This window comes from Topomyia yanbarensis, chromosome 1 (genome assembly GCF_030247195.1).
Source record: "Topomyia yanbarensis strain Yona2022 chromosome 1, ASM3024719v1, whole genome shotgun sequence".
Lineage (NCBI taxonomy): Eukaryota > Metazoa > Arthropoda > Insecta > Diptera > Culicidae > Topomyia > Topomyia yanbarensis.
In genome coordinates this window covers 9,461,869-9,487,064 of record NC_080670.1, presented here as the reverse complement: position 1 = coordinate 9,487,064, position 25,196 = coordinate 9,461,869, and the positions used below count along the sequence as shown (strand labels likewise).

At 38.6% G+C, this 25,196-nt stretch overlaps 2 protein-coding genes and 1 long non-coding RNA gene across 3 annotated transcripts in view; 2 read left to right on the top strand and 1 right to left on the bottom strand.

The window, feature by feature from the left end:
- The window catches only part of LOC131693485 (uncharacterized), a 7,563-nt gene extending 6,308 nt beyond the window's left edge, over positions 1-1,255 (top strand). The window contains exons 16-17 of the mRNA XM_058981346.1: positions 201-261; positions 1,170-1,255. Coding sequence (XP_058837329.1) covers positions 201-261; positions 1,170-1,255 — 147 coding nt within the window. The remainder of the gene's footprint in view (positions 1-200; positions 262-1,169) is intronic.
- Positions 1,256-2,355: 1,100 nt separating this feature from the next.
- LOC131676823 (uncharacterized) lies at positions 2,356-15,251 on the bottom strand. The gene is made up of 7 exons (XM_058956164.1): positions 14,832-15,251; positions 13,484-14,773; positions 4,892-5,161; positions 4,676-4,843; positions 3,174-4,619; positions 2,849-3,112; positions 2,356-2,786 (listed from the first exon to the last, which is right to left on the bottom strand). Exons 1-7 carry the CDS (start codon positions 15,127-15,129, stop codon positions 2,593-2,595), a joined length of 3,930 nt encoding a protein of 1,309 aa, XP_058812147.1. The 5' UTR covers positions 15,130-15,251; the 3' UTR covers positions 2,356-2,592.
- A 4,610-nt stretch (positions 15,252-19,861) lies between these two features.
- LOC131676822 (uncharacterized) lies at positions 19,862-21,595 on the top strand. The gene is made up of 2 exons (XR_009303249.1): positions 19,862-20,868; positions 20,928-21,595. It is a non-coding gene; the product is annotated as an uncharacterized LOC131676822 (long non-coding RNA).
- Positions 21,596-25,196: the final 3,601 nt, after the last annotated feature.

The window sequence follows — 25,196 nt, the reverse complement described above, 5'->3', positions numbered from 1 at the left end:
CCTTCTAATCGGGTAGCACCGGGTCCCAATATGATGATGTACGCAAACAATCCAAGAAGCCCTATGGAGATGTCAATGATGCGTGGCCAACATGCGGGTGGCTGGCCGCAACAATTTCCATCGATGGCGTACAACGCTCAACCACACCCACGGATGGGGTACAATGCTTTACCCCCACAAAATATGATTAATCCCTATAGACCGCCGTTCTACCGCTGATTCTTCGAATCCAACAGGCTAGTTCGAGAGTATTGAATTTTAGTAAGACGATATTGTTTTTTACAAAACTGTATGACGGTGAGAACTTCTAAAATAAACTGTGACTAACCAAACCTGTGGACTGTTTATATGAGTTATTTTCCATAGCCTGCTTCGAATTTTTTACATATTCAGGTTTATCCCGAGAACAAAAAGATGATCTAGAAAAACACATAACAAAAGTTTATCCTCCTAATTTCTCGTCATTATATTTTAGTGCGTATTTAGCAGTTTCGGTAACTTTTTCAAATGTGAACATCGGATACTACTGTTTTTTGCCGTTAAACACATTTTAAAGCCAAAAGTTCAGTTGTACCCCTTCAAAATGGTCAAAAATCGACAGATACCATTGAATGTCCGAGAATTGAAAGTAAAGCATCATAAATCCGGCAAAAATTATAACTGAATCGCTAATATCCTCCTGATTAATAAAGAAACGATTGCTAAAATTGTTCAAAAGTTCAAAAAGTCTGTCGTTTCTGCGAAGCGTTCTGGACGTCCATCGAAGACAAGTTCTCGAATTGGCAGAACTATCGTCAACAATGCAAAGCAGAATCGTGGGTTATCCGCTACAAAAATAACGAAGCAAATCAAAAGTAAGTTTTCTAATTACTGGATACCTCAGACAATCCGAAATAGACTTCATCAGCAAGAATTTGTGGGGTAGAGTAGCTCTGAAGAAACCATATTAATTTATCAGAGAAAAAAAATTTTAACGAAAACGGCTGCAGTGGGCAAAGGATCATATTTCATCAGCTGTTGGCGATTGGCAGAAGATTATTTGGTCAGATGAGACAGTATTATTTGTATTATTATTTGGATCTGATGGTATCACAAGAAAATAGCGGAAGACTGGTGAAAGCTTGAAAAAAGTGTTTGAAGTCTACGATTTCGTTTCCGCCCCTGCGCAGAGTGTGGCCGACCCACCTCCACTTTCGTTCCCGAATTCCTGTCGCTATCTGCTTCTGATGACATCGACGATGGAGCTCAGCATTAGAGATCCAGTTGTGACGCCCCATGCACGAATTATGTACCGCAGGCATCTATTGATGAAAACCTGCAGTCCTTGCGTGTTCTCCACTGATACGCACCAGGTTTCACTGGCATACAGGCAGTACAGATTTCGCGTTCGAGTTGAATATTCGGGTTTTGGTGCGTCGACTAATCTAATTGTTTTTCCAGATATTTCTTAAACTCGCAAAAACAGCTCTCGCCTTCTTGAACCGTGTTCCTATGTCGATCTTGGTGCCTCCATCAGACGCCATTTGGCTACCAAGATATTGAAAGCTTTCGACATTCTCCACTGCTTGCCCAGCTACCGTAGAGCTGGAAGAGTTGACCGTGTTTATATCCAACGATTTGGTCTTGTTGACGTTAAGTTTGAGACCTGCCGCTGAGGAGCGATCGGCAAGATCATCAAGCGTACTCTGCATGTCAGAGCGCAGTTGTGCTAGGAGAGCAACGTCATCAGCCAATTCGAAGTCATTCAGGTGCTCCATAGTAATAAGTTACCACAGCGACCCACGATTTGGTTCACGGTCAATCGCTCCTACCAGGATCTCGTCGATTACGATGAGGAACAGTAGCGATGATAAAATACATCCTTGTCTAACTCCAGCCATGACCCGGATGGGGTCAGACAAGACACCAAGACAAGACAAAAAGAGTAAGTAGTGTTTTACTGGTTAGGAACGAACATAAGTCGTGAGTACCACAAAGTGCCTATATACTACAGGCCAGGCTTTTGAAGCTTTCTGAACCTTACTATATAAAAACAAAGTCAAACCGCTTGGTGAAGATGCCCCAGGTTTGTCGCTCAGCACCATAGCGTCTGGTATTCCGGCTGCTTCTCCGACGAAGGCCGAGATAATAGTTACATAGCTCGAATGTCACTCGAGTTTGCCGTCGCATCCAGAAAGATGGTTGGTAGCTGCGTCAATGATGGAAATTGGCGCTTTTATGGCGACGTCGATCGCAGAGCAGCGGAAGATTCTTTTTTCTTTCCAGAAGGAGTGTTGTGAAAAGAACTATACTATTCCATAAGATTCAAGGTGCTTTCTTTTTAATAAGTTTAAAAATACAAATTATGATTCCATTTTTTGCTCTTTCTGCAAAACATATATTTTTTACCAAAATTCAAATTATCGCGCGTTTAGCTTACGCTACAGACGACCAACTGATGGTCGAAGATAAATCGGTAAACTGTTTTAGTTTAAGTCGGTTCAAGCTTGCATGTAATTGTGAATAATGTTATCATGAATAGTATGTACTTACAATAACCATGTCAGCGAATAGTCATCAGCGACGAGTTTATCACTCCCATAAACATAACATTCAACGCTCACTTTCCACATACTCACGAACTATTATTGGTATTCGGTTGTGCAATTCTCGAACAGCTAGGGCCATCAGCATGGACTCGGGTCTTTCAAAAGTAATAGTGGCAATCAAAGCATCGTCGTAGTGCCAGATAAATTCGATTTCACCACAGCCGTTGAACCGCGCATAAAGATCTCGCTCAGGAACAGCTGCAACATTAAAACAACGATTAAATTGGGTTTTATTTCACATGATAGTACTAGTAACCCACGTTCAGGCATCTCCACTATTACGCTGTAACCTTCTCGATTGCCAGGCTTTCTGCAGTTCAAAGCAACGCGCAATCTCTTCCCGCATATCTTAACTCGATTCATTTCCAAGGCCTTAAAAGCATCCTCACGCTGATGATACTCAACGTACATGTCGCAGTACTTGTCGCGTAAACTGAAATCATAGTCCACGACACGTCCGTATCGGTCAAACGTGGCTTTTAGTTCTTCATTTTTAACACCGTCAGCGATGTTACCAACATACACTGAAACATTTTTTGTACGTTTTGAGCATAAATTCCTTTTGAGAACATTTTTAATACTTACAACAATGATCATGTTTGTTTTCCAACGGTCGGCCCAACTGTCTCATCTCTCGCAGAAGTGATTGAGGTCTTCGGCTGCTCACATTATTCGAACGATTGTAATGACGTCTGGAACGTTCCCTCGATGGCGATCTACGCCGACCCTGTCTACTAAACGAACGAGAACGACTACGACGAGTGTCGCATAGGCGATCGCGATTACGATTGCCCCGGTCGCGGCTGTTGGTATGCCTTCCACGAGATTTGCTTCTGCTACCTCTCGTACGATTGCGACTTCGACTGCGACTACGTCTTGATGGTTTACGTGTCTCCTCTTGACCATGACGTTCTCGGGAAAGCGATCGTTCGCGTTCTGCTAACCACAACTTTTTGGCTTCAAGCTGCCGTTGTATCTCGGTAGCTTCCCTGTCCAACATTGATTGACGTTCACGAAGTTGAACGAAGTGTGCAGTGTTTTTGTAGTTTACAATATGACGCAAACCAGCCATCTGACAGCTTATCTTTATTTTTTCCTCCCGGATCTGTTCAATGCGATCGTGTGCTCTACGATCAGTAGGTGAAACCGAGCGCTTGCGGATCGCTTCGGGCTGTTCATTGACCGTTAGTTGCTTGTCCAGCAATTTTAGCCGTCGATTGATTTCACGCTCTTTTTCCCGTATGTACGATTCGAGGTTTTCCATCTCTTGAGAATTATTCGGTTGCCCGGAATTTATACTTTGTACCTGTCGATCTAGCTCTTCCGTTGGATCATAGATATCACGCGGTCTGGTGTTTCGCTTTTCAGCCAAATATTGACGAAGATCTCCCTCATGTGGAACTGCGGGAACTTCAGGTTGAATTTGATGAATAGTCACATTAGGAATAAGGAGTGGGCCCCCAAGTATGCCACAACCAGGCGGTGCAATCAAGCCAACAGGTTCATTCATGAACACGTTTCTTGTAACTGGAGGTGGCACCATAGCTGGTGGCTCATGTAGAGGACCACCCAGAGCCCATCCTAATGTGAAACGGCTATCCCTCGATGGTATACCAAATGGTATCTCGTTCGGTGCTGGAGGATTGGAGAAAACGAGATCGTCAACTCGTTCAAATCTGGGATATCCTCGGTTAAACTGTGCTTGAGGTTGATTGCCATTATTGAAGTGCTCAGGCTCATCGTTGTCCAGATCCATATCAACAGAGATCCGTCGATGTATTCCGGAGCTCTCGCCGCCACGATCAAGCTCCTGTTCCCATTCGTTGTTGCTGGATAATCGATAGTCCCGCGATGACGTACGACTCTCGCCATTATCATTTAGAAGTCGCTTCTGCAGAGCTATGATTTCATCCATTGGAATTGGAGGTCCAACACGCGAAGAACTGCCGGCCTCTTTTCGTTGCTGTGTTTCCTTTCCAGCAGATAATGTATTCATGGCTGCGTTTTGATTATTGATTACATCTCTATATACTGCAAATAAAGACAACATGAAAATACAGGCCGAAAAAAATAAATCAAACACTTACATGATACTTTGCATAGACATTTGGACAAAAACCGCAAAGTTGATATTTTTTTAGCTGTTTTTACCTCCCGGCAGATCGCGATGAAACTTTTGTTGCTAATTTTATCCACAAATGTTACAGCGCCGTGACTGATCAGATAGCCGTGCATTTTGTTTACGGAAATGTCATCTAAAATAGAAACCATTAGCCTGAATCTCTACAAAAAACGCTCCTCACCGTTTTCGAACTCGATCAGTAGCACTTCTAATGCATCCAGTTTTGGTTTTTCGGTGGCCATGTGCTTGTAGATCGGAAACGATTGCAGGGGCCCTTTCAAACGCACGGCATTGAATGCATCCATATACGTTGAAAAGCTGGCATACACCTTCCACGTATTGGTATCGAAACGGCTCTGCTCGTGGCGCATGTTGGTCACAAATGCTACGTTTATGAAGTGCCGCCTTAGCTCTTTGAGGGTTATTCTCGCTGGGCAGTTGTATATGACGACTGTGGAAGGAGACAATTCAGTAGAGCGCTACGAAACGTTCGCGGAGCGTATGTTGATGCCTAATGCGTTCGCATTCAGCTCAACATACGAGATCGGTTCCCTCGATGGTATTAAGCTTTTGTTTTTTATGCTATGTACTGATGTACGTTCCGAGAATAAAAGTGAAAATTGTGTTAGTGGTGTTCATACTTTTGAAAGGGATACTACATATTATTATTTTTGCTTCAACTTACAGTAAAATGTCCAAAATAGCGATCTCAACAGTCTTATGAGAATATCAGATAAATTATGTATATTGGATTGTTATGCAACAAATTTAAGCGACTTTTTTTTTTATTTACAATCCCTAATGCACTGCTTAAATCTATTTGGTTATTTACTACTTAATTCTATTTGAGTATTTGATAATGCACGTAGCATTGATCTGACAAAGATGAATCACGATTTTTTTATATAACTCGCACTCACGCCGTTGTATTTAGTGCAACACCTTCAGAAGTTCTAGCGAAATCTTTCAGCACCAGCGGCTGCTCATTTGGGGAGCCATTCACGCGAGTGCCGGAGGGTTAAATTAATTCGTTAAGTTTCGTAGTTCATAAATATTTTTGTAAAAAATAAAATTAATGTTCCATGATTGAGGAGATCCTTTCTATTAGTGGTGAAACACTTTCTATGTCACCTGATGGCGCCTGAGGAGCCTTAAGTCCATTCGCTCAAACTTTTAAGATTTTTCCTGAGGCCCGAGTCTATATACCAATCGACTCAGCTCGACGATTTGGGACAATGTCCGTGTGTGTATGTAATGAACAAACTCTCATTCGTGTTTCTCAGCAGACTGATGTTTGCAGAGAGTTTCGGTGAAATGAAAGACCGAGAATTAGTTAAAATTAAATATATTATAAGTTTAAAACACAACCGTTCACAACGAGTTCAAGCTAACGATAAGTAATTCAAAATGGCTCCTCACACGCGCTAAGCTATTGCTGTGCAGTGGTGTCAGTTTATGATGCAGAAGATAAGCAGCTTCTATACTGAATGTCATTGATCGTTGTTTCTCAATACTCCTCCTCAACGACTCTGCCACTCTCAACCAAGCATCTTTGAGAACTTGTTGTTTGATTGCATTCAACGGTTTAGTGAGAATGTCTGCAACCATTTCCTCGATCGGACGGTACTCCAACAGCATCAGGCCATCTTTGCAATACTCCCTGACGAAGTGTCCTCTAGTTTCGATATGCTTAGAACGACGGCTGAATCTTTCGGATCCTATGAATTTGATGCAGCTCTGGTTGTCTTCGAAGACTTTCACTGATTGCTTCATTTGCTCTTCAAAATCTTTAAGAAAACCCCGTAGTCACACTAGCTCTTAAACTGCCCCACTAAACACCACATACTCCGACTCCATGGACGATATAGCAACGAAGTTCTGTTTTCTACTCGCCCATGATACAGCAGCCCCGCTGTAGTGGAAAAGCTGGTAGCTGGTTTTCACATCGTCGGCCCAATCCGCGTCCGCACGACCAATCAATTCTCCACCAGTATTGCCGTAGACCAATCTCCAGTCCTTTGTCTTTTTCAGGTAACGCGCGACTCGTTTCGCAGTCACCCAATCCGTCTCTGAGGGCGAACTTACCTTCCTTTCCAGAATTGTTGCGCTTACCGCTATGTCTGGTCGTGCACAGACGGCAAAGCACAAAAGCGCACCAACAAGACTTCTGTACAAGGTCTCGTCATGAAACGGCGGACTTTTATCATCTACCTTTGCATAATTCACCTCCATTGGAGTTTTGGCTTCCTTAGCGTCTTTGAGCCCAAACTTCTCCAGTACTCGGTCGATATAGCTTTCCAACCCAGCACTATATATTCCGTTTTCTCGGCGCTCTTCTAAACCCAAGAAGAAATTAAGATTACCGAAAACCGTAACTTCGAATCTTTTCTTCAATTGTTCGTTCACTATTCGAATTTCTTCTTCGTCTTCACATGCAATTGTATACTCATTCTGGTAGTATGGATTCCAAATAGCAGAATACTATTCTAGTGTTGAGTGGACTAACGCGCAATAAAACGATCTCAGTTAGCAGATTAATATAAGTTTGCTACGAAATAAGAATCTAAAATGTCAACCAGGAAATGTTGCCTCATCGACATTAATTTACCTAACGAATAATTTTGAATCTCGAATGAGAAAGAAACGAGGACAACCGTACCGATCGTTTCTGTTTATAGTGAAGTTAGGATATAGCGTTGGGAGTGACTTGGTTAAGAAGGCTAATATTTTTTTTATTTCGATTATAGAGGTTTTAACCTTAAGGTCATTCGCCTCTGCGGGTTAGAAAAATCTCTTATGAAAAATTTCTAACCCTATGTGCGGGGTCGGGATTCGAACCCAGGTGCGCTGTGTACAAGGCAATCGATTTACCAACTACACTACACCCACCCCCGAAGGCTAATAATCTTTCTTTCTTTAAATCTTTCCTTTGGTCCTTGGGGACAAGGTATTTACACCTGCTTCTGGCTAATGAGCCTAGGTTAAAGCTCCTCGCTCCTAAATTGTTTCAACCAATAAGACGAAGAAAATACCAAATAGACGAAAAACAACCTTACGGAAGTTGCATAGCTGTGAAACTCTAGCGTAACAGCCCTAGAGCTTAATCCGGTCCAAACACAGACAATGATGCGACCACCGGAGGGTCAAAAACATCAGTCAACGAGTTAATTATAATTTAAACGATCTCACCGGTATATCCGTACATACTCTATGGCTCAAAACATCGATCTACGAGCTTATGGCTCACCCTTAACAGTCCGTGACAGCTCACACAGCTGATATTGTACCAGCGGCGTTTCTTGACTGAATCCGCCTTCCACACTTGGAGGTTCTTCAATGGCACTCGCAATCCGGGACTTGTATATTTCCGACTGAATCCGATTTCACCTTCCGCCTACACCAGTCCTGACGAATTCAATGTATCCAGTCTTTCCATTGAAATGATTCCTTTCTTCAGCGTACACTCCAACCAATCCAGCTTCCAGAAATTACAATTGCCTCCACACTGTTACTCGTTTAACATTAAATATCCGAGCTCCTAACGTATTTGTTCCTGTTCGCATAGCAAAAATTTGACGCGAGAAAATATCAATGTCCACCTTCGGCTGATGCCTACTTCGATCCTTATGCGAAGCAAAAAAAACCTGAAGCAAACTCTGGACAGCTTCGAAAATTAATTACCTTCATCAGAAATTACTTTTTTTACGCTCACTTCGAGCTTAACTTAGCTCTTCACTTCAAATTCAGATGTACTTTATAAAAACTGTATGTTAAACTTGTTCTCTTGGCTCGGATTGATTCAAAATCGGTTGTTGCATTTGAGCTCTTCGTATCGTCTTCACCGTAACCGCATGTAATGGCTTGACCAGAATGTGGGCTTCCTTACATTCAGTAGGACAGTATTGCAACTGCAAGATACCTTCTTGAGCCAAGTTCTTTGCGAAACGAATTTTATATCGATACGTTCGTTCTTCGCACCGCTTGGCATTCGTTAAAATTATCTTTTTTCAAATATATCAACGGTACGAATTGCTCTTCTAAAAGTTTACGAATCCACAACACTTCTTGTAGGCACTCTTCTAATGCTATATATTTGACCTCCCTTGCTTAAGAGAGTGACACAAATCTCCTTGCGCCAGCACCATCCGGTACCACCACCATGAAACTTATAGAAGTATTCAGAATTTGATCTTTGGTCAGACTCATTGCCGGTCCAATCCTTTTGTTCTTTTGATGCTACTGAAGGGGGTCGTTTCGGCCTGTCTCCAGTGCAGAGACTTTCCCACATCTTACAACAGCACCATTGTTTTATTGTTTCCCACCCAACTGGCTGTAGATTATCCATTCATTCCACGTGACACATTTTAAAACAGGATTGATATAAAATGCAGCTAACAGTGTTTTAAAATGCAAAAGCTACCAGTGGAATGGGAGTAAATTGTTACGTTGCGTTATGTTATAAGTTAATCTTCTGATCGGTGCGCTGAATTGTACGACACTAGCAGTATATTGCTTGAGGTGTCAGTATTATGTAAGGGTATGGTTGTAGATTTTCGATCAGCGATATACTGAAAAAAAAAACATCTTTTGTTCACTCTAGATAATCCCATGCATTGTTGAGTTTTCGCACATCATGATTTTTTATGTAATCTGTTGCAGTTTTCTTCCTCTCCGATAACTTGTCTGCTTCTCCAGAGAAAATAAAGGTAACTAAAATGATACAGAGAACAAAAAGAAGTTTTCTGAATAAATAAATATATTTTGGCCACTCAGTGTGGTTCAACGGATATGAAACAGGAACATGCTATGTCATATTTTGTGATATAAACACTTATTTGAATATTAAGTACTTTGAAACTTATTATAGTTTAGTGACAGCTGGTGAATTATGACTATATAAACTAATCTGGCTTTAATGACGTACATGTTTCTATTTCAATATCTTCGATTGATCACTGACAGCGATGGTTCAAGAACTTTTGCGCGTCATGCATTCACTGACTCACAGTCAAAATGTGCCTCGTCCAATCGGACACAGCACGTCCATTCCCCTTAATGCACAAAAGGGCAGGGTTCATTGTCGGTCCAATCCGCAACAGTAAAGCGACGTAAGGAAAGGTCCGCCGTGAGCTTCAGACAGTACAATACAACACGCTTGGCATGAGTCCAATCGGTTTCAGTTGATGCGTTGTCCTAAAATCGTTATCGCAATTGTGTCTGACTTGGCACTGCTGCGTTCAATGTAGTTTATAAGTCCTTTGCTATAGCACAGCGAATTCAAATCTTACGTGTTCTCCATTTGTTCAAGGAAGTTGGGATCCATAGGCAGTTCCAACGTTTTGGTCTCACGATTCGAATATACCGATAGGAGATAGTACGCACATATAGGGTTACTGCACCATAATTCATCTTTGCTCCTCTATTCATCCCACCAATTTGAACACATTAGTTAGAGCAGTGTCTGCTATCTCTATTCAACGCATTAGCTCAAATGGTGGGATGAATAAGGGTACGTTGTACACTCAAGTTTTTTTTTTACGCGGTTTTTTTTGCGCGGTATTTTTTTACGCGGTTTTTTTACGCGGATTTTGAAATTTACGCGGTTTTCATTTACGCGGATTTTGAAATTTACGCGGTTTTCATTTACGCGGATTTTGGAATTTACGCGGTTTTCATTTACGCGGTTTTCATTTACGCGGATTTTCGAATTTACGCGGTATCCATCAATGAGGTTCCCTTTATCGCGGATTCTTAAATTTAAGTGGTCTTCATTTACGCGGATTTTGAAATTTACGCGGTTTTCATTTACGCGGATTTTGAAATTTACGCGGTTTTCATTTACGCGGATTTTGAAATTTACGCGGTTTTCATTTACGCGGATTTTGAAATTTACGCGGTTTTCATTTACGCGGCTCGTATCCCCCGCGTAAAAAAAAACCTGAGTGTACTCGACTTTTTGCTTCGCTCAAACGCGAGAATTTTACATTTTCTAGGCAAAAATTGTAACTGTACTGCTTCTTAGGAACGAAGCAAAGTTGATGATACCTATTTAGCGCAATTCAGTCACTTTAAATCGAGTTATCGACGAAATAGTGTGACATCCTGACTAATGAGATGAATAAGGGCTCGTCTACCCTACGTATCTTGCTTGCTTTAAAAAATAAAACACGTAGTTTTGATATTGAAAAAAAAAACCAAGAATAAGAATTCATGACGCCATCTATTTTAGCTGCCATTTGTGACAGGATGCCCTCGCGTGAACTGGATGCATGACGTAGAAGTCTTTCTTCATGTTGTTTGCTTTTGATATTGGATTTCACATGATTGCTTAAAGTGACTCACGATCGAAAACTATTCCATACGTGATACGTGATGTTACTGAAGATTCACTGCATTCCACGCGATGTATTATGTGAAAATGAACAGAACCGAAAATAAACAGCTTCCATATTTCTTTCGATTGACCATTACTGATTGTAATCACAAATCACAGTCCATAGAGAACAGTTGCGTAAAGAGTGAAGTCAACAAAAGCCTACCTATCGAGCACAATTGGAATCCATCTCTGATACCTCTGCAGCAAAGTTGGATTCTAATTTTGCTCGATAGGTAGACTTTTTTCGGCTTCACTTTCTGCACACTCTTTGCGTACCTTTATATTAAGACCTTTGTCACAAATTACATTTCATATTCTGAAATTTTGTTTGGAATTATGTATAGATTTATCTTATATCATTCAAACTTACTTTTGAAAAGCTCCAATCACGAAGAACTCACTTCCATCACCTGGAACTAACAAATACAAATTTGCACTACACTGGGTAAAATGAAATTTACGTTATCACTTGACTTTCACATTCACCTGCACGACACTTAGTTATTTACCGGAAGTTTTTTTTTACCGTGACATAATTTTTGGTTACGATTCATGAACTGGTGAGACCGGTGAAAACGCTTTAACAAAAACTTCTTGACTTGCGGGACATCACACAAGGCTAGTTGTTTGCTCAAGAATTCCAGCTATGTTTCCGTGTTTTGGAATTAGCGGCAATTCGGAACTAGCTTAGTCCAGGCACTAAGTTAGTGTCTGATTCGGATGAGAGGAATTCGAAACGCATCTCCATAACTAATTTAGGTATAAATTTTATGCCCTCTACGTGCAAACGTAATTTTACCCGATTTTCTCCTTAGTAAGATTTTAGCATAAAATACCGCGACATTTTTTCCGTCTGATAGTTAGATTTGGTATGGAGTTGTTGAGTTTTGGCATGTAGTTTATAGTGCTGTGTTGCTTTTGATGTAAAAGCCAGCACTGCTCTTGCTTATAAGTTTAGGGACCATCCATAAATGACGTAGCATTTTTTGAGTAATTTTTAACACCCCCCTCCCCCATGGTAGCATTTCGTCACAAACCACTAAATACCCCCCGGGTAATTACGTAGCTTGACGGTAACTCTCCCCCCTGTCCCCGCAATTTAAAAAAAAATGAAAAACGATGTTAGTTATTCCCCTTTAAAAAAGCTACGTAGCCTGACATGACCCCCTACCCCCCCCCCCCCCCGTCGTCACACATCATCACAAAATGCCAAACTCCCCCTCCCCCATATAAGGCTACGTCATTTATGGATGATCCCTTATGTGAATGCTGCAGTCGTGTGCCGTATATTTTCTAAATAGTCACACTAAGAATCGGCTGCGAAATCTGCCGAAACAGAAGATCAAGTTCTGTAACGCAATGTAGCACCAAGACTACTTTGCTTACAACTTGCAATAAACCAAATTTTTCAATGATTATAATAGAAGAAAGTGACAGAATAAAAGTGATAAAGTTAAAACGCTACCACTTTCTGCATGCAATTACATGATTTTCGTACTTTACAATGTTCAGTAATGAGCAATGTTCACCAACTTAACAACGTAAAGACTAATTTTCAGAAAATCATTCAAAAATTGAGACGGAGCCATTAAAATGAAAATCAAAATTTTGTGATGTTCAAGTTAAAAGATAGGTCTGTATAACATCATTTATAGATAGCTGTTTGATGGCGATGGAGCATCTGCCCTATACATTAGACAACCCAGAAAAAATAATTAAGTTTTGAAAAACTCAATTGGCTCACCCCTTAAGTGATTTCTTATATTTGCTGCTGACGGCTATAAGACCATAATTTGGATCTTTTGCCAAAGCTACAAATGACCGCAGTTTGAGAGTAAATTTTCGGTTAACGTGATTCGGCGATGAATTCTAATTATTTTTACAACTTATTCGGTTTTTACAAGATACGAGATTGAATCGATACTCCCGTATATATGGTACTTTTAATTACAGATTTAGCGGTAATATTTGGATCTTTGCGAAAAAAAACATCAAAAAATTACCGAACAGCGAAATCTAATTTGGATGTGTACAGAAATCGTCCGGTAACATTTTTATTAAAATTACTGAGCTATCCGGTAGTTTTTGACGTATCAGCAAAAAAATACGTTCTGGAAATTTTCTAACTAATTTAACTACCAAACCGATTATTCCGGGGTTCCCATCAAATTGAATTTGTTAAGCACCAATACCAGTAGTCGGTACCACAGGCCGCATGTATCTGGTTCCGAACTCCAAACAGCAAAATTTATTTAAGCTCGCCTCGGACACCCTCCAAATATAGGTAATTTGCACGCGTCCGGATCATCTCTATTAACCGTATTTATGAAACTTTTTTTTTCTAATAGAGAATATTCTGCACAAAACTAAAAAAACCAAACAAACCATCACACTTACTTTCATAGGTGTACCTCTGCGGATCCGGATTGTTATAGTTAGGGTTGAAAACGGTCCGCAGAATCATATACTTGCTCTGTTCAGTTTGTTCCTTCATCTCGATATCCATCATTCGGACGTTCTTCAATGGCTTTTTCGAGTACGGTGTGCTCGCTTTTTTCAGTTTCCAATGTTCCGTAGTGAAAGTTCGGTAAGCTTCCTGGCTGAACGGAACCACCTTCACTGTATCCCCGTCTATTTTGGTGATTTTTTTGGCACGGTCGAATGATATGTTACGCCGGAAGTGTATCACGCTGGGAGTATTGTTCCGAAGCGTTTTTTTCACGTACAGCACTTCACCTACCCCACGAAAAGCATCGACAACGTCTTCGTGGGTTATGCTGTTGGAAATGTAATCCACCAGGACACACTGACCTGGTACTTCCAGAAGAGTTTCATCAGTCCGCATCGTAAAGACTGTGCAAACAACTCCAGAAAACTCACACCTCCGCATGAAGCAGTCGATTACGCGTTCCATTGTACTTTCCTCTTTAAATATAACAGTATACACTTTGTTGAACACACAGTTCAGACAAACTGCTATCTCAACACTGATGATCGGTCCAAACTGGTCAAAGTATTTTACGACATCCTCATCGTATACATCGCGGGGAATATTTTCCACTCGCACAGAAGCTTTGGCGATAGGAGTTATACCAGTGTTTGCAAACTTGACATCCCGTCGACGGATCTCCCCAGCAGTTTCCATCAGTTCTTCGTTTGAGAGGTCAAACTCATCTGGTGAATGGGTCGACGTCTGATCCTTTGTACCAGCATGCCAAGTAATCGGAGATGGTACTGGTACATGCATGTCTTCCTCGTACATTTCGTCCGGTGAACTTTCACGTTTGATTTGAGGCTGTTCTCCTTTATTATAAAATTGATTGGTAATAGGATCATAAACCCTATTATCTTCATCGTCGTCGTCATAGTCATCATCCTGCAGCGGTGGAGTAACGATTGTAATGGGAGCCTTAGTATAGTTATGCTTTAGCTTGGCGTCCATAAGCTCATTGTAAACTCTCGGCGTTTTGAAACTATCCAAATCTTCCAAGCGTACTCGAACATTTTTGTTAAGCACTTGAACAGTAATAACTGTTGATCCAAGTGTAGTCTTGTTCAACCGCTGTGCTGCGATTGCTGCCGATTTTTCCTTATATCCCACGTAAGCAAAATTTTGGTTGGGTATCTGCACCGCTTCTATCATACCGTACCGGCCAAAGGCCTCATACAACTCTTCTTCGTTTGTTTCTGAAATAAGGATTACAAACTTACAGGTATCAAACAGAATTACAAGGTATGTACATACCGAAAGAAATATTTCTCACGATTACGGTGTAACCAGCCCAGAAGTGGCGCTCGTCGTCAACCAGTGTAATGACGACGCGATTCCACTGGAGGATGGTTTGATCAAAGCTGCACGCTTTCAGCGCCTGCAGTTCGTTCTCGAACAACACGAATGCCACCTTGGACCGGCAGTCGTTTCGATTTTCACGCATAAACGAAACTTTGATTACCTTTCCGACATTTTTGAAAAACTCGACCAGCTCCTGATCGGTCGCTTGTTTCGGAACATTTCCAACATAAACCACTTCTTTTGGGTTCATTTTCTGAACGATAAACAACTAAAATGTTATGATTTCCTGCCCAAAATTGTAAGTTACTATTTCTTTTAATTGCAAATACGCACACGATTAAAAATTAAGGACAAATTAATGTACCTTCATAATGAAAGTCCGGCCAAGTTGATTTGACGTTTACGAAATTATGTATACGTCTATAGAGTACTTGACAATCTGTATCTGTATTAGTGTGTTCAACGGTTTGTTTTCCTCCACCTGTCATAGATGGAGGAAAACAAATCAAAAATAACTTTTCGGTCGGATTATTTTCATTATGGAATATGACCAACCGGAATTGTACGTCTCCCGAATAAGTTTTACAGCGCCATAGAGCATTTCAACACCATTATAAATACTTTACGAGAGCTAATTCAAATGTTTAAATTGGCTGACAGTTTTATATATGACAGCTGGAGGAAAACAAACCCCCAAGTTGTGCGAGTGAAATCATTTGCATAGAACTACTTGGGAGGTTTGTTTTCCTCCAGCTGTCATATGTAAAACTGTCAACCAAAAATAAACGTTTGAAAGAGCTCGTCTAAATTATTCGTAGTGATGTTGAAATGCTCTACGCCGCTGGAAAACTTATTCCGAACGCGTACAAAACTGGTTGGTCATGTTCCATCGTGAAAATAATACGATCGAAAAGTTATTTCCGATTTGTTTTCCTCCACTTGTGACAGGTGGAGGAAAACAAATCGTTGAACACACTAATGTCGTTTTCGCTTGAGGCAGAAACTAACTCAGTTTCGGACCCAACTGCTGCCAAACCGTTTGTTTGAAGCCAGTTTCGAACCTAGGTTATGCGCCACTGAACTGAAAACCGGGTTGGGTTCTAACCTGAAAAATATTTCGGGTTCGCTCACACCACCACTGTTTGGCGAGAACCCAACTCAGTTCCATTAAAAACGTCCGTTTGAAGCAACTAATCTGGGTTAGTTTCCAGGTTCTCAATCACTGAAAAAAAATCCAAACGTTAATTCTATTTGCTTCAAACCGCTTAAAATTCGTCGCCGAGGGGACCGACATCTTCATTATCTTCTCGGAAAAAGCTTACCACTGCCAAAATATGAATGAAACGAGTAAGAAATTTAGTTTTATTTGCAATTATTCTGAAATTACAGCCATTTGCAACTATTTCACTCATATATTTCTTCGAAATGTAATCGGGGTATTATTGTGGTTATGAAAAATCGTTCTATAAATAAAGTTCCAACTCGAAACCGAGACCCAATCAGTACCAATGTCGATTCATTGGAGATTCAGTGAAGACTATCGGAGAGAAGGATCGGCTGTGCATGATACAAAGCTGACACTTTCCTATTAGCCGGATATATTCTTTCCTCGCCTGGTCTGGAGAGTTTCATGAATTTACACCATCTCATGAAGGTTTAGCTTAACTTAGGACGAACGGGAAATGCTGTTGCGGCGGCTACGGTGCTCAACAAATTACATTTCGAAACAGCGCGCATATAGCTCTGCGAATAATGTTAGAAACCATTATGTTTTCCACTCTTTTCGCAAGATGTTTACTCATCATCTTATAAAATGATGGTTTTCCTTCATTTTCATAAACAATTATCAACAAATTGATCGGTAATTTGGTGTTTAAAAGCCATTTTTTACCAATGTTTACATAAAATATATGCACTATGACAGAACAGAATAAAATCAGCAACACTTTCCTTCCAGCGCTATCTGCGAGCGGTTTCAACGTAGAATCGCCAATATGCCTCCGTTAATTGCAAAAATCTATGTGTAAAATCAATTGAGTTCTTGTCGCTCGGTCTCACGAACACTTCTGCAGCTTCCTGGTTGAAAACAACCCCATTTGATTTTGCCGTCTTTGTTTATTGTTTTCCACCAGCTAGTGATGTAGTGTTTGTGTCATGTGACGTGTACGTACATGAGCCGTAGAAAAGTCTATAGGCATAACGTTTACTTTTTTTTGAGTGATCGAAAACGACATAATATAGTTACAGATTGTCGAGTACTCTATACAAAATAACGCAAAAGTGAATTTACCAGACGCTCAATTTTTCAGCGACTCAATTTTTCAGCGATCCGCTCGTACACCCAGTAAAGTTCAGTCGGAATTCTGGCCGGTTCTAATTAGTACATACGAATAAATTATTTAAATTTTACATTCAATAAAATAATAAATTTAATAAAAATTAAAAATTGTTTGTAACGGACAACTGAGTAAACAACCTAAAAATGGTTATTTTCAACCATAATCAGATTCGCTTCAACCGAGGGGACCGACACTCCGTGATTTGTTGATGAAATGAAGTAATTTATAATTCTAAACGGATTGATAAAGATTTGCATTGGTTATAATTCAGAATGGATCAACATTTCCAACATTGCTTGAGATACAATATGTACAATACAGTATAAAAATTTCAGCCCTCGATGAACTCAAAACAAAGCATTTCTCAAACATAAAGAACATTATATATGTACTATAATTGGCCATAACAGTCATATGTTGTTTTTTTTATTATTTCGTACTAAACCAAGATCGTCAAAACTGTTAGTTGTAGTAAACAGAGACAGCCTATCCAGCTTTTAGGTGCCATAATGGCGGTCTAAATTGTTCAGTTCGTAATGCCAAATACATATTTGTATTTGGTAATACGTTTAATTGCCCTTTTTGACAATAATCGCTTACGCCAGCTTGACAGAAACGCCCAGTTGAAAATGTCGGGCGTTCATTGAATAAACATCCAACGCATTGGACTAACCTAGGATGACTTAATCTCACTGGACGGTTGACGTAAACGATTATTGTCAAAAAGGGCCATTAAACGTATTACAAACTGAACAATTTAGACCGCCATTATGGCACGTAAACAGCTGGATAAACGTGGTATAGACGCTACCATTCGTCCTTGTCAGACATACGAGTACAGAGGCAGTTTTCGTTTTGACGCATGCTAGGACCTTTCTATATAAATACAATACTATATACTTTGGTACTAAATAATATAAATTCGCAAATAATTTTGTAAAATTGAATTATTACTACCACACCTTCCATTGAACTACCTTGATCTATATTTTTTGCTAGGATAACCGAGGAGAGCGTCACTTCAGAATAATTGTTATATTCCGTTCATTTTTGCATGAATTCGTATTTTTTCCGGCAATTTTAGAAACTACTTTCTAACTTTCTAACAAATCGATCATTGCCAAAAAAAATCGAAGAAATTACAACAAATCTATTAAATCTCAATCCAATTTTGCTCGAATTCTGACCATTTTTTGTAACTGGCAACTCTACATACTCGATGTTGGAATCTTTCAGTAATTCTGACAACAAAATATATGTTTTTGTCTTGATTTCAACGCTTTTTTGTGAAAAGGGCGATACTTACAAATGTAAACATAAGGCTTTTTTCATACATGCGAATGAGGGCTTTAAAACGCGACAAATTAACCTAAAAATTTGGATTCTACGATATTGCTTTCTTAAACTACAGCAAAAAATACATCGGGCGAAACTGTATTTTTGTTTGTTTATTTAAAGTTTCGCCCTCCACGCTCCATGCAAACAAACAGGGCGATACTTATTTTGCTAGCAGTTTAGAGGCGAAACTGTTTTTTTCGATTTTTTTTTGGATAATCAAGCTGATACCAGCTGTAAATAGTAACAATGATCGCTCTTGAAAAAACCCGGACGAAATCGGTGGTGTAATACGGTAGTTATTGTAAAAAAACATAAGGGCGATACTTCAATGCTGATAGGTGGGACCGAAAAAGTATCGCCAAAGGGGCGATACTATCATTTTGTCGATTTAAATAGCAAAAACAAATTTTAATTTAACAATTTCAAATACTTTATGAAGTTTTGGGTTTCGATCACTGAATCATGCAATCTAGGATGTAAAAAACACAATAGTTCTTAAATAGGAAATAAAACCAAGCCTTGAAATATTCACTGTTGATTTTCTGTGAATGATGTCACTGCTACCCAGTTAAACTCATTCCGGAACCGGTTCGGATTTCGGAATGGAGCCATTACGGATTCCAAATCAAATACAACAACCGATTCCGACTCAGAATCGGTTGTTGCATTTGATTTGGAATCCATACTGACTCCAAAGAGAATAGGGAAAGAGACGAATAGTGTGAAGCCAAAAATACCTTATTGAGCAGACCAATCGTGCAATGTAAATAAACATTACTCATGCCTGAGTTGGAGGAGATAAGTATTGTACTTCTATCAAAAAAGAAATTTGAATTTTCGTCAGAATTTAGTTCAATCGTGATTGTAAGGTGCATTCTAGAGTATATGTATGAGTAAAAATAAGCTTTAGAATTATTTCATCTCTTTGTTTCGAAATGCACATCGTTTGATAAACAAATCCATCGATCGACATACGGTTTGTTTTCAAAATATAATAGGAGTCATTTAAAGTGCTGCCTGTAGAAGCGGTTGCCAAAATTCTAGTGTTGAAATCATCATAAAGGGAGTGTTGCCGTTTTGACTGATTTTCACTCTTCGTCTCTTTCACTATTGACTTATTTGACGTCTAGGACACCAACACAGTTGCAATGTGTATAGACAACATACATATAACGCTATGTTTTCAATTCGCCATCTGATTTAACCTCATTTGGCAAAAAAAACTACCCGATTTAACCTCAATCTCGCACCAACACCACTCCACATAGATTAGTCAATTCTCTTTGGTACACCCAGTAAAGTTCAGTCGGAATTCTGGCTGTTCTAATTTCTCGACAAACATATGATTAGGGCCTAAAAGCCAACTGTCAAAATCCACTTTGAATGGAAATTCCCGACAAACCGTTACACGCCAATCACAGATGTTGGTAGTAAACGAAAGAGAAAAGTTTTCTCTTTCATAAACTGTTGTGAACTGTGTTCGACTAGTAACGGTTTGCCTGGAATTTCCATTCAAAGTGGATTTTGACAGTTGGCTTTTAGGCCGTAATCATATGTTTGTCGAGATTTGTATATACGAATAAATTATTTAAATTTTAAAATAATTTAATAATAATTTAAATAATAAAAAATATTAATAAAAATATTTTTTTAATAATAAATTTTAATTTAATTAATAATATAAAAATTCAATAAAATAATTAATTTAATAAAAATTAAAAATTGTAACGGACAACTGAGTAAACAACCTAAAAAATGGTTATTTTCAACCATAATCAGATTCGCTTCAACCGAGGGGACCGACACTCCGTGATTTGGTGATGAAATGAAGTAATTTATAATTCTACACACAAAAAAATTTGTGAAGTTTATTTCAACAAAAACCATTGTAACTGAACAACCTACTAATAATGATTGCAGTAAACCAGAAAAATATTCATGCTAAACAAAACTTTTTGTTAAAAGAATCCAAATATATTGGTTAAAATTTCAACAAATTTTCTTGTTAAATCTAATGATAAGATTGTTGATGTAATCGTTTGAACTTTTCATTTCGATATCGTTTTCTACTTTGTTTTGACAACTTTAGAGTGAGCAATACCCACACAACTTTTCCAGTGAACGGCGATTCGATAACGAGTAGCGAAAGGAAACCTTCTACATGCCGGCATGTATTTTCCAACACTGGGAAAAATCAATTTGCTTCAATCTGCTTTAGATCGTTACATTTGACTGTGTGTTTTAAAATGTCAACTCAAGGAAAGCGATTTTTTCACCCGGGTTAATTTGTCCGGCTTTCGGGACGAATTTTGGTAAGTTAGCGTTGTGCAAAAACCCTGGTTCTTCTATGCTAACTGGATGTTTCTATCAGTTCATACTTTTAGTTATAGCTTTTGGCTTTTCAAGTTGCCAAACTTACAACAATTAAGAGAAAGCTGGACCGCGGATATTTATACACATATTCCCAAATTGGTTGGATGGAAATTATCGCCTTTAACTCGCATTTCTATATCTGTTGACCGGACCGGAGCCGATATTACAACGTGAACCCAAAAAAAGCAGATTACAGCGTTGGGCCACAAGTGGAGAAAAATTCAGTGCGTCGTGTTCTGACAGGATTGTGAGCTTGACGATATGGAATATGAAACATTCACGCCGCAAAAAAGATATATCATATCTGTGTTCGGAGCATAATTGAAAGTGGTCAAAATCCATCAGCAGCAAAAAAATCTAATTCTTTTTCTCAGGCCATGGTGATCATATGTTCTTAGCGGCATAAAAACTTTAAATGTATGTTGAAATTGTCTAGGTTATGATTTTATTTGGAATTGGGCGACGTCTATTGATATTTGCAGAACACGTTTCGGTGTTCTCTTCAACGTTTTGCCTTTTTTTATCTAGATTAATATAGTCGAAACGTTGGAGAGAACATCAAAGTCTGTGCTGAAAATACCCTAGATTGGCGACCGCAATTTCAAATAAAATTGTATTTATGTCGCAAATAAATGTTTATTTAATAAATCGGATTATTATGTCAAATGCAAAATTTTATTAGCTCAACAGATCTAATTTTTATTCTAAACTTTGTTTCAGTTGAAACAATGTCAATCTTTTCTTGAAACAATAAACGTTTTCGGTTGAACTGAACATACGAAAAAGTTGTTTCAACGAAAATTTTTATTGAAACAATAATTCTGACTATTTGATATTATTGGCAAATACAATACGCAACCGCATTATCACCTTCTACATCACAGTTGAATGTACGCAAGATATAATCAGCACCTGCCGTACAATTGACTACCATTTTGGGTAGTTCTGCTACCGATGTCTCCGGTATAAATGCTATCGCACTCTTCGCAGATCCCATTCGAAGCACTTCTCCTGGAGTATGAAAAAGATTTTAACTTTACTTGGCTCAGTGATTAATAAAAAATGTTACTGGTAAGCTAAGTTCCTCAGCAAAGAAATCTTACCTTATATAAAATCATGAAAGCGATCTACAAAAATTTTACTTCAAAAACATAAACAAATTGTTGAAAAAAAAAGATCTGAACATGACATGCTTGGATCGGATCTATCAAAACGCGTTGCCATTTCTAATCATTTTTCAGTATTTGTTACTTGTCAAGCAAAATTCGTGCATAGGGTTCTTTAAATCTAGTTTTCTGTGAGTCAAAAAACGATGACCCTTTTGTATGGGACCTTGGCGTATTTAATTTGTATTTGTTATTGGCATTGTTTGTTGTAATTATAGAGATTGAAGTTCAATCCAATGGTAGATAGTTTAATATGTTTAAAACTTTTTTTGCTTCAATAAAAGATGAAGGTTGTTCCAAAGAAACCTGAGAGATTGAACTGATAGTTATACTTCTTGAAATTAATCCAATAAATGGTTAGCCTATATACAACATCAAAATTTGTTTGATGTAAAATCAAAATTGTTTGGCTTTACAACATTTTTTTCTGCGTGTAAACGGATTGATAAAGATTTGCATTGGTTATAATTCAGAATGGATCAACATTTCCAACATTGCTTGAGATACAATATGTACAATACAGTATAAAAATTTCAGTGCTCGATGAAATCAAAACAAAACATTTCTAAAACATAAAAAACATTATATATGTACTATAATTGGCCATAACAGTCATATGTTGTTTTTTTTATTATTTCATACTAAACCAAGGTCGTCAAAACTGTTAGTTGTAGTAAACAGAGACAACCTATCCAGCTTTTAGGTGCCATAATGGCGGTCTAAATTGTTCAGTTCGAAATGCCAAATACAAATTTGTATTTGGTAATACGTTTAATTGCCCTTTTTGACAATAATCGCTTACGCCAGCTTGACAGAAACGCCCAGTTGAAAATGTCGGGCGTTCATTGAATAAACATCCAACGCATTGGACTAGCTTAGGATGACTTAATCTCACTGGACGGTTGACGTAAACGATTATTGTCAAAAAGGTCCATTAAACGTATTACAAACTGAACAATTTAGACCGCCATTATGGCACGTAAACAGCTGGATAAACGTGGTATAGACGCTACCATTCGCCCTTGTCAGACATACGAGTACAGAGGCAGTTTTCGTTTCGACGCATGCTAGAACCTTTCTATATAAATACTATACTATATACTTTGGTACTAAATAATATAAATTCGCAAATAATTTTGTAAAATTGAATTATTACTACCACACCTTCCATTGAACTACCTTGATCTATATTTTTTGCTAGGATAACCGAGGAGAGCGTCACTTCAGAATAATTGTTATATTCCGTTCATTTTTGCATGAATTCGTATTTTTTCCGGCAATTTTAGAAACTACTTTCTAACTTTCTAACAAATCGATCATTGCCAAAAAAAATCGAAGAAATTACAACAAATCTATTAAATCTCAATCCAATTTTGCTCGAATTCTGACCATTTTTTGTAACTGGCAACTCTACATACTCGATGTTGGAATCTTTCAGTAATTCTGACAACAAAATATATGTTTTTGTCTTGATTTCAACGCTTTTTTGTGAAAAGGGCGATACTTACAAATGTAAACATAAGGCTTTTTTCATACATGCGAATGAGGGCTTTAAAACGCGACAAATTAACCTAAAAATTTGGATTCTACGATATTGCTTTCTTAAACTACAGCAAAAAATACATCGGGCGAAACTGTATTTTTGTTTGTTTATTTAAAGTTTCGCCCTCCACGCTCCATGCAAACAAATAGGGCGATACTTATTTTGCTAGCAGTTTAGAGGCGAAACTGTTTTTTTCGATTTTTTTTTGGATAATCAAGCTGATACCAGCTGTAAATAGTAACAATGATCGCTCTTGAAAAAACCCGGACGAAATCGGTGGTGTAATACGGTAGTTATTGTAAAAAAACATAAGGGCGATACTTCAATGCTGATAGGTGGGACCGAAAAAGTATCGCCAAAGGGGCGATACTATCATTTTGTCGATTTAAATAGCAAAAACAAATTTTAATTTAACAATTTCAAATACTTTATGAAGTTTTGGGTTTCGATCACTGAATCATGCAATCTAGGATGTAAAAAACACAATAGTTCTTAAATAGGAAATAAAACCAAGCCTTGAAATATTCACTGTTGATTTTCTGTGAATGATGTCACTGCTACCCAGTTAAACTCATTCCGGAACCGGTTCGGATTTCGGAATGGAGCCATTACGGATTCCAAATCAAATACAACAACCGATTCCGACTCAGAATCGGTTGTTGCATTTGATTTGGAATCCATACTGACTCCAAAGAGAATAGGGAAAGAGACGAATAGTGTGAAGCCAAAAATACCTTATTGAGCAGACCAATCGTGCAATGTAAATAAACATTACTCATGCCTGAGTTGGAGGAGATAAGTATTGTACTTCTATCAAAAAAGAAATTTGAATTTTCGTCAGAATTTAGTTCAATCGTGATTGTAAGGTGCATTCTAGAGTATATGTATGAGTAAAAATAAGCTTTAGAATTATTTCATCTCTTTGTTTCGAAATGCACATCGTTTGATAAACAAATCCATCGATCGACATACGGTTTGTTTTCAAAATATAATAGGAGTCATTTAAAGTGCTGCCTGTAGAAGCGGTTGCCAAAATTCTAGTGTTGAAATCATCATAAAGGGAGTGTTGCCGTTTTGACTGATTTTCACTCTTCGTCTCTTTCACTATTCTCTTTGACTGACTCCATTCAGGATTCCGAATCAAATTCCGAATGGTTTGACCGGGTAGTATCGCCCTTTTCAAGAAAAAGCGTTGATTTGTTCCTGCAGTTATGCTGCTGAACATGTTCGTTTTGATTTCAACGAGCACTGAAACTCTCAATACGTGAATTTCGAGCAATCCAATTTTTTTTGTCATGACGCATCTCAAACCATCCTCTGCCATTCCAAACCATGCTGAAAATGCGAATCCATTTCGATAAAGACGCTGAATCCCTCTGGATAAAGACCCGCCAACTCTTTCTTATTCTTATTTTTTATCAGTAAGTGTCATTCCAATCGAGCCCGCAATCCGAAGAAAATCGCTTCGAATCCTTCTGGAACGAGGGCCATTGACAGGTCTCGTGCTCGATAGGAATGACACTGACAGATAAATGGTAAACATACGATTGACGTGTCG

Coding starts and splice junctions, on each gene's coding strand:
- LOC131676823 (XM_058956164.1), bottom strand. CDS start 15,129: ATGAACCCAAAAGAAGTGGTTTATGTTGGAAATGTTCCGAAACAAGCG. Junction 4,620..4,675: donor ATGTCTATGCAAAGTATCAT/GTAAGTGTTTGA, acceptor CTTTATTTGCAG/TATATAGAGATGTAATCAAT. Junction 2,787..2,848: donor AATAGTGGAGATGCCTGAAC/GTGGGTTACTAG, acceptor TTAATGTTGCAG/CTGTTCCTGAGCGAGATCTT.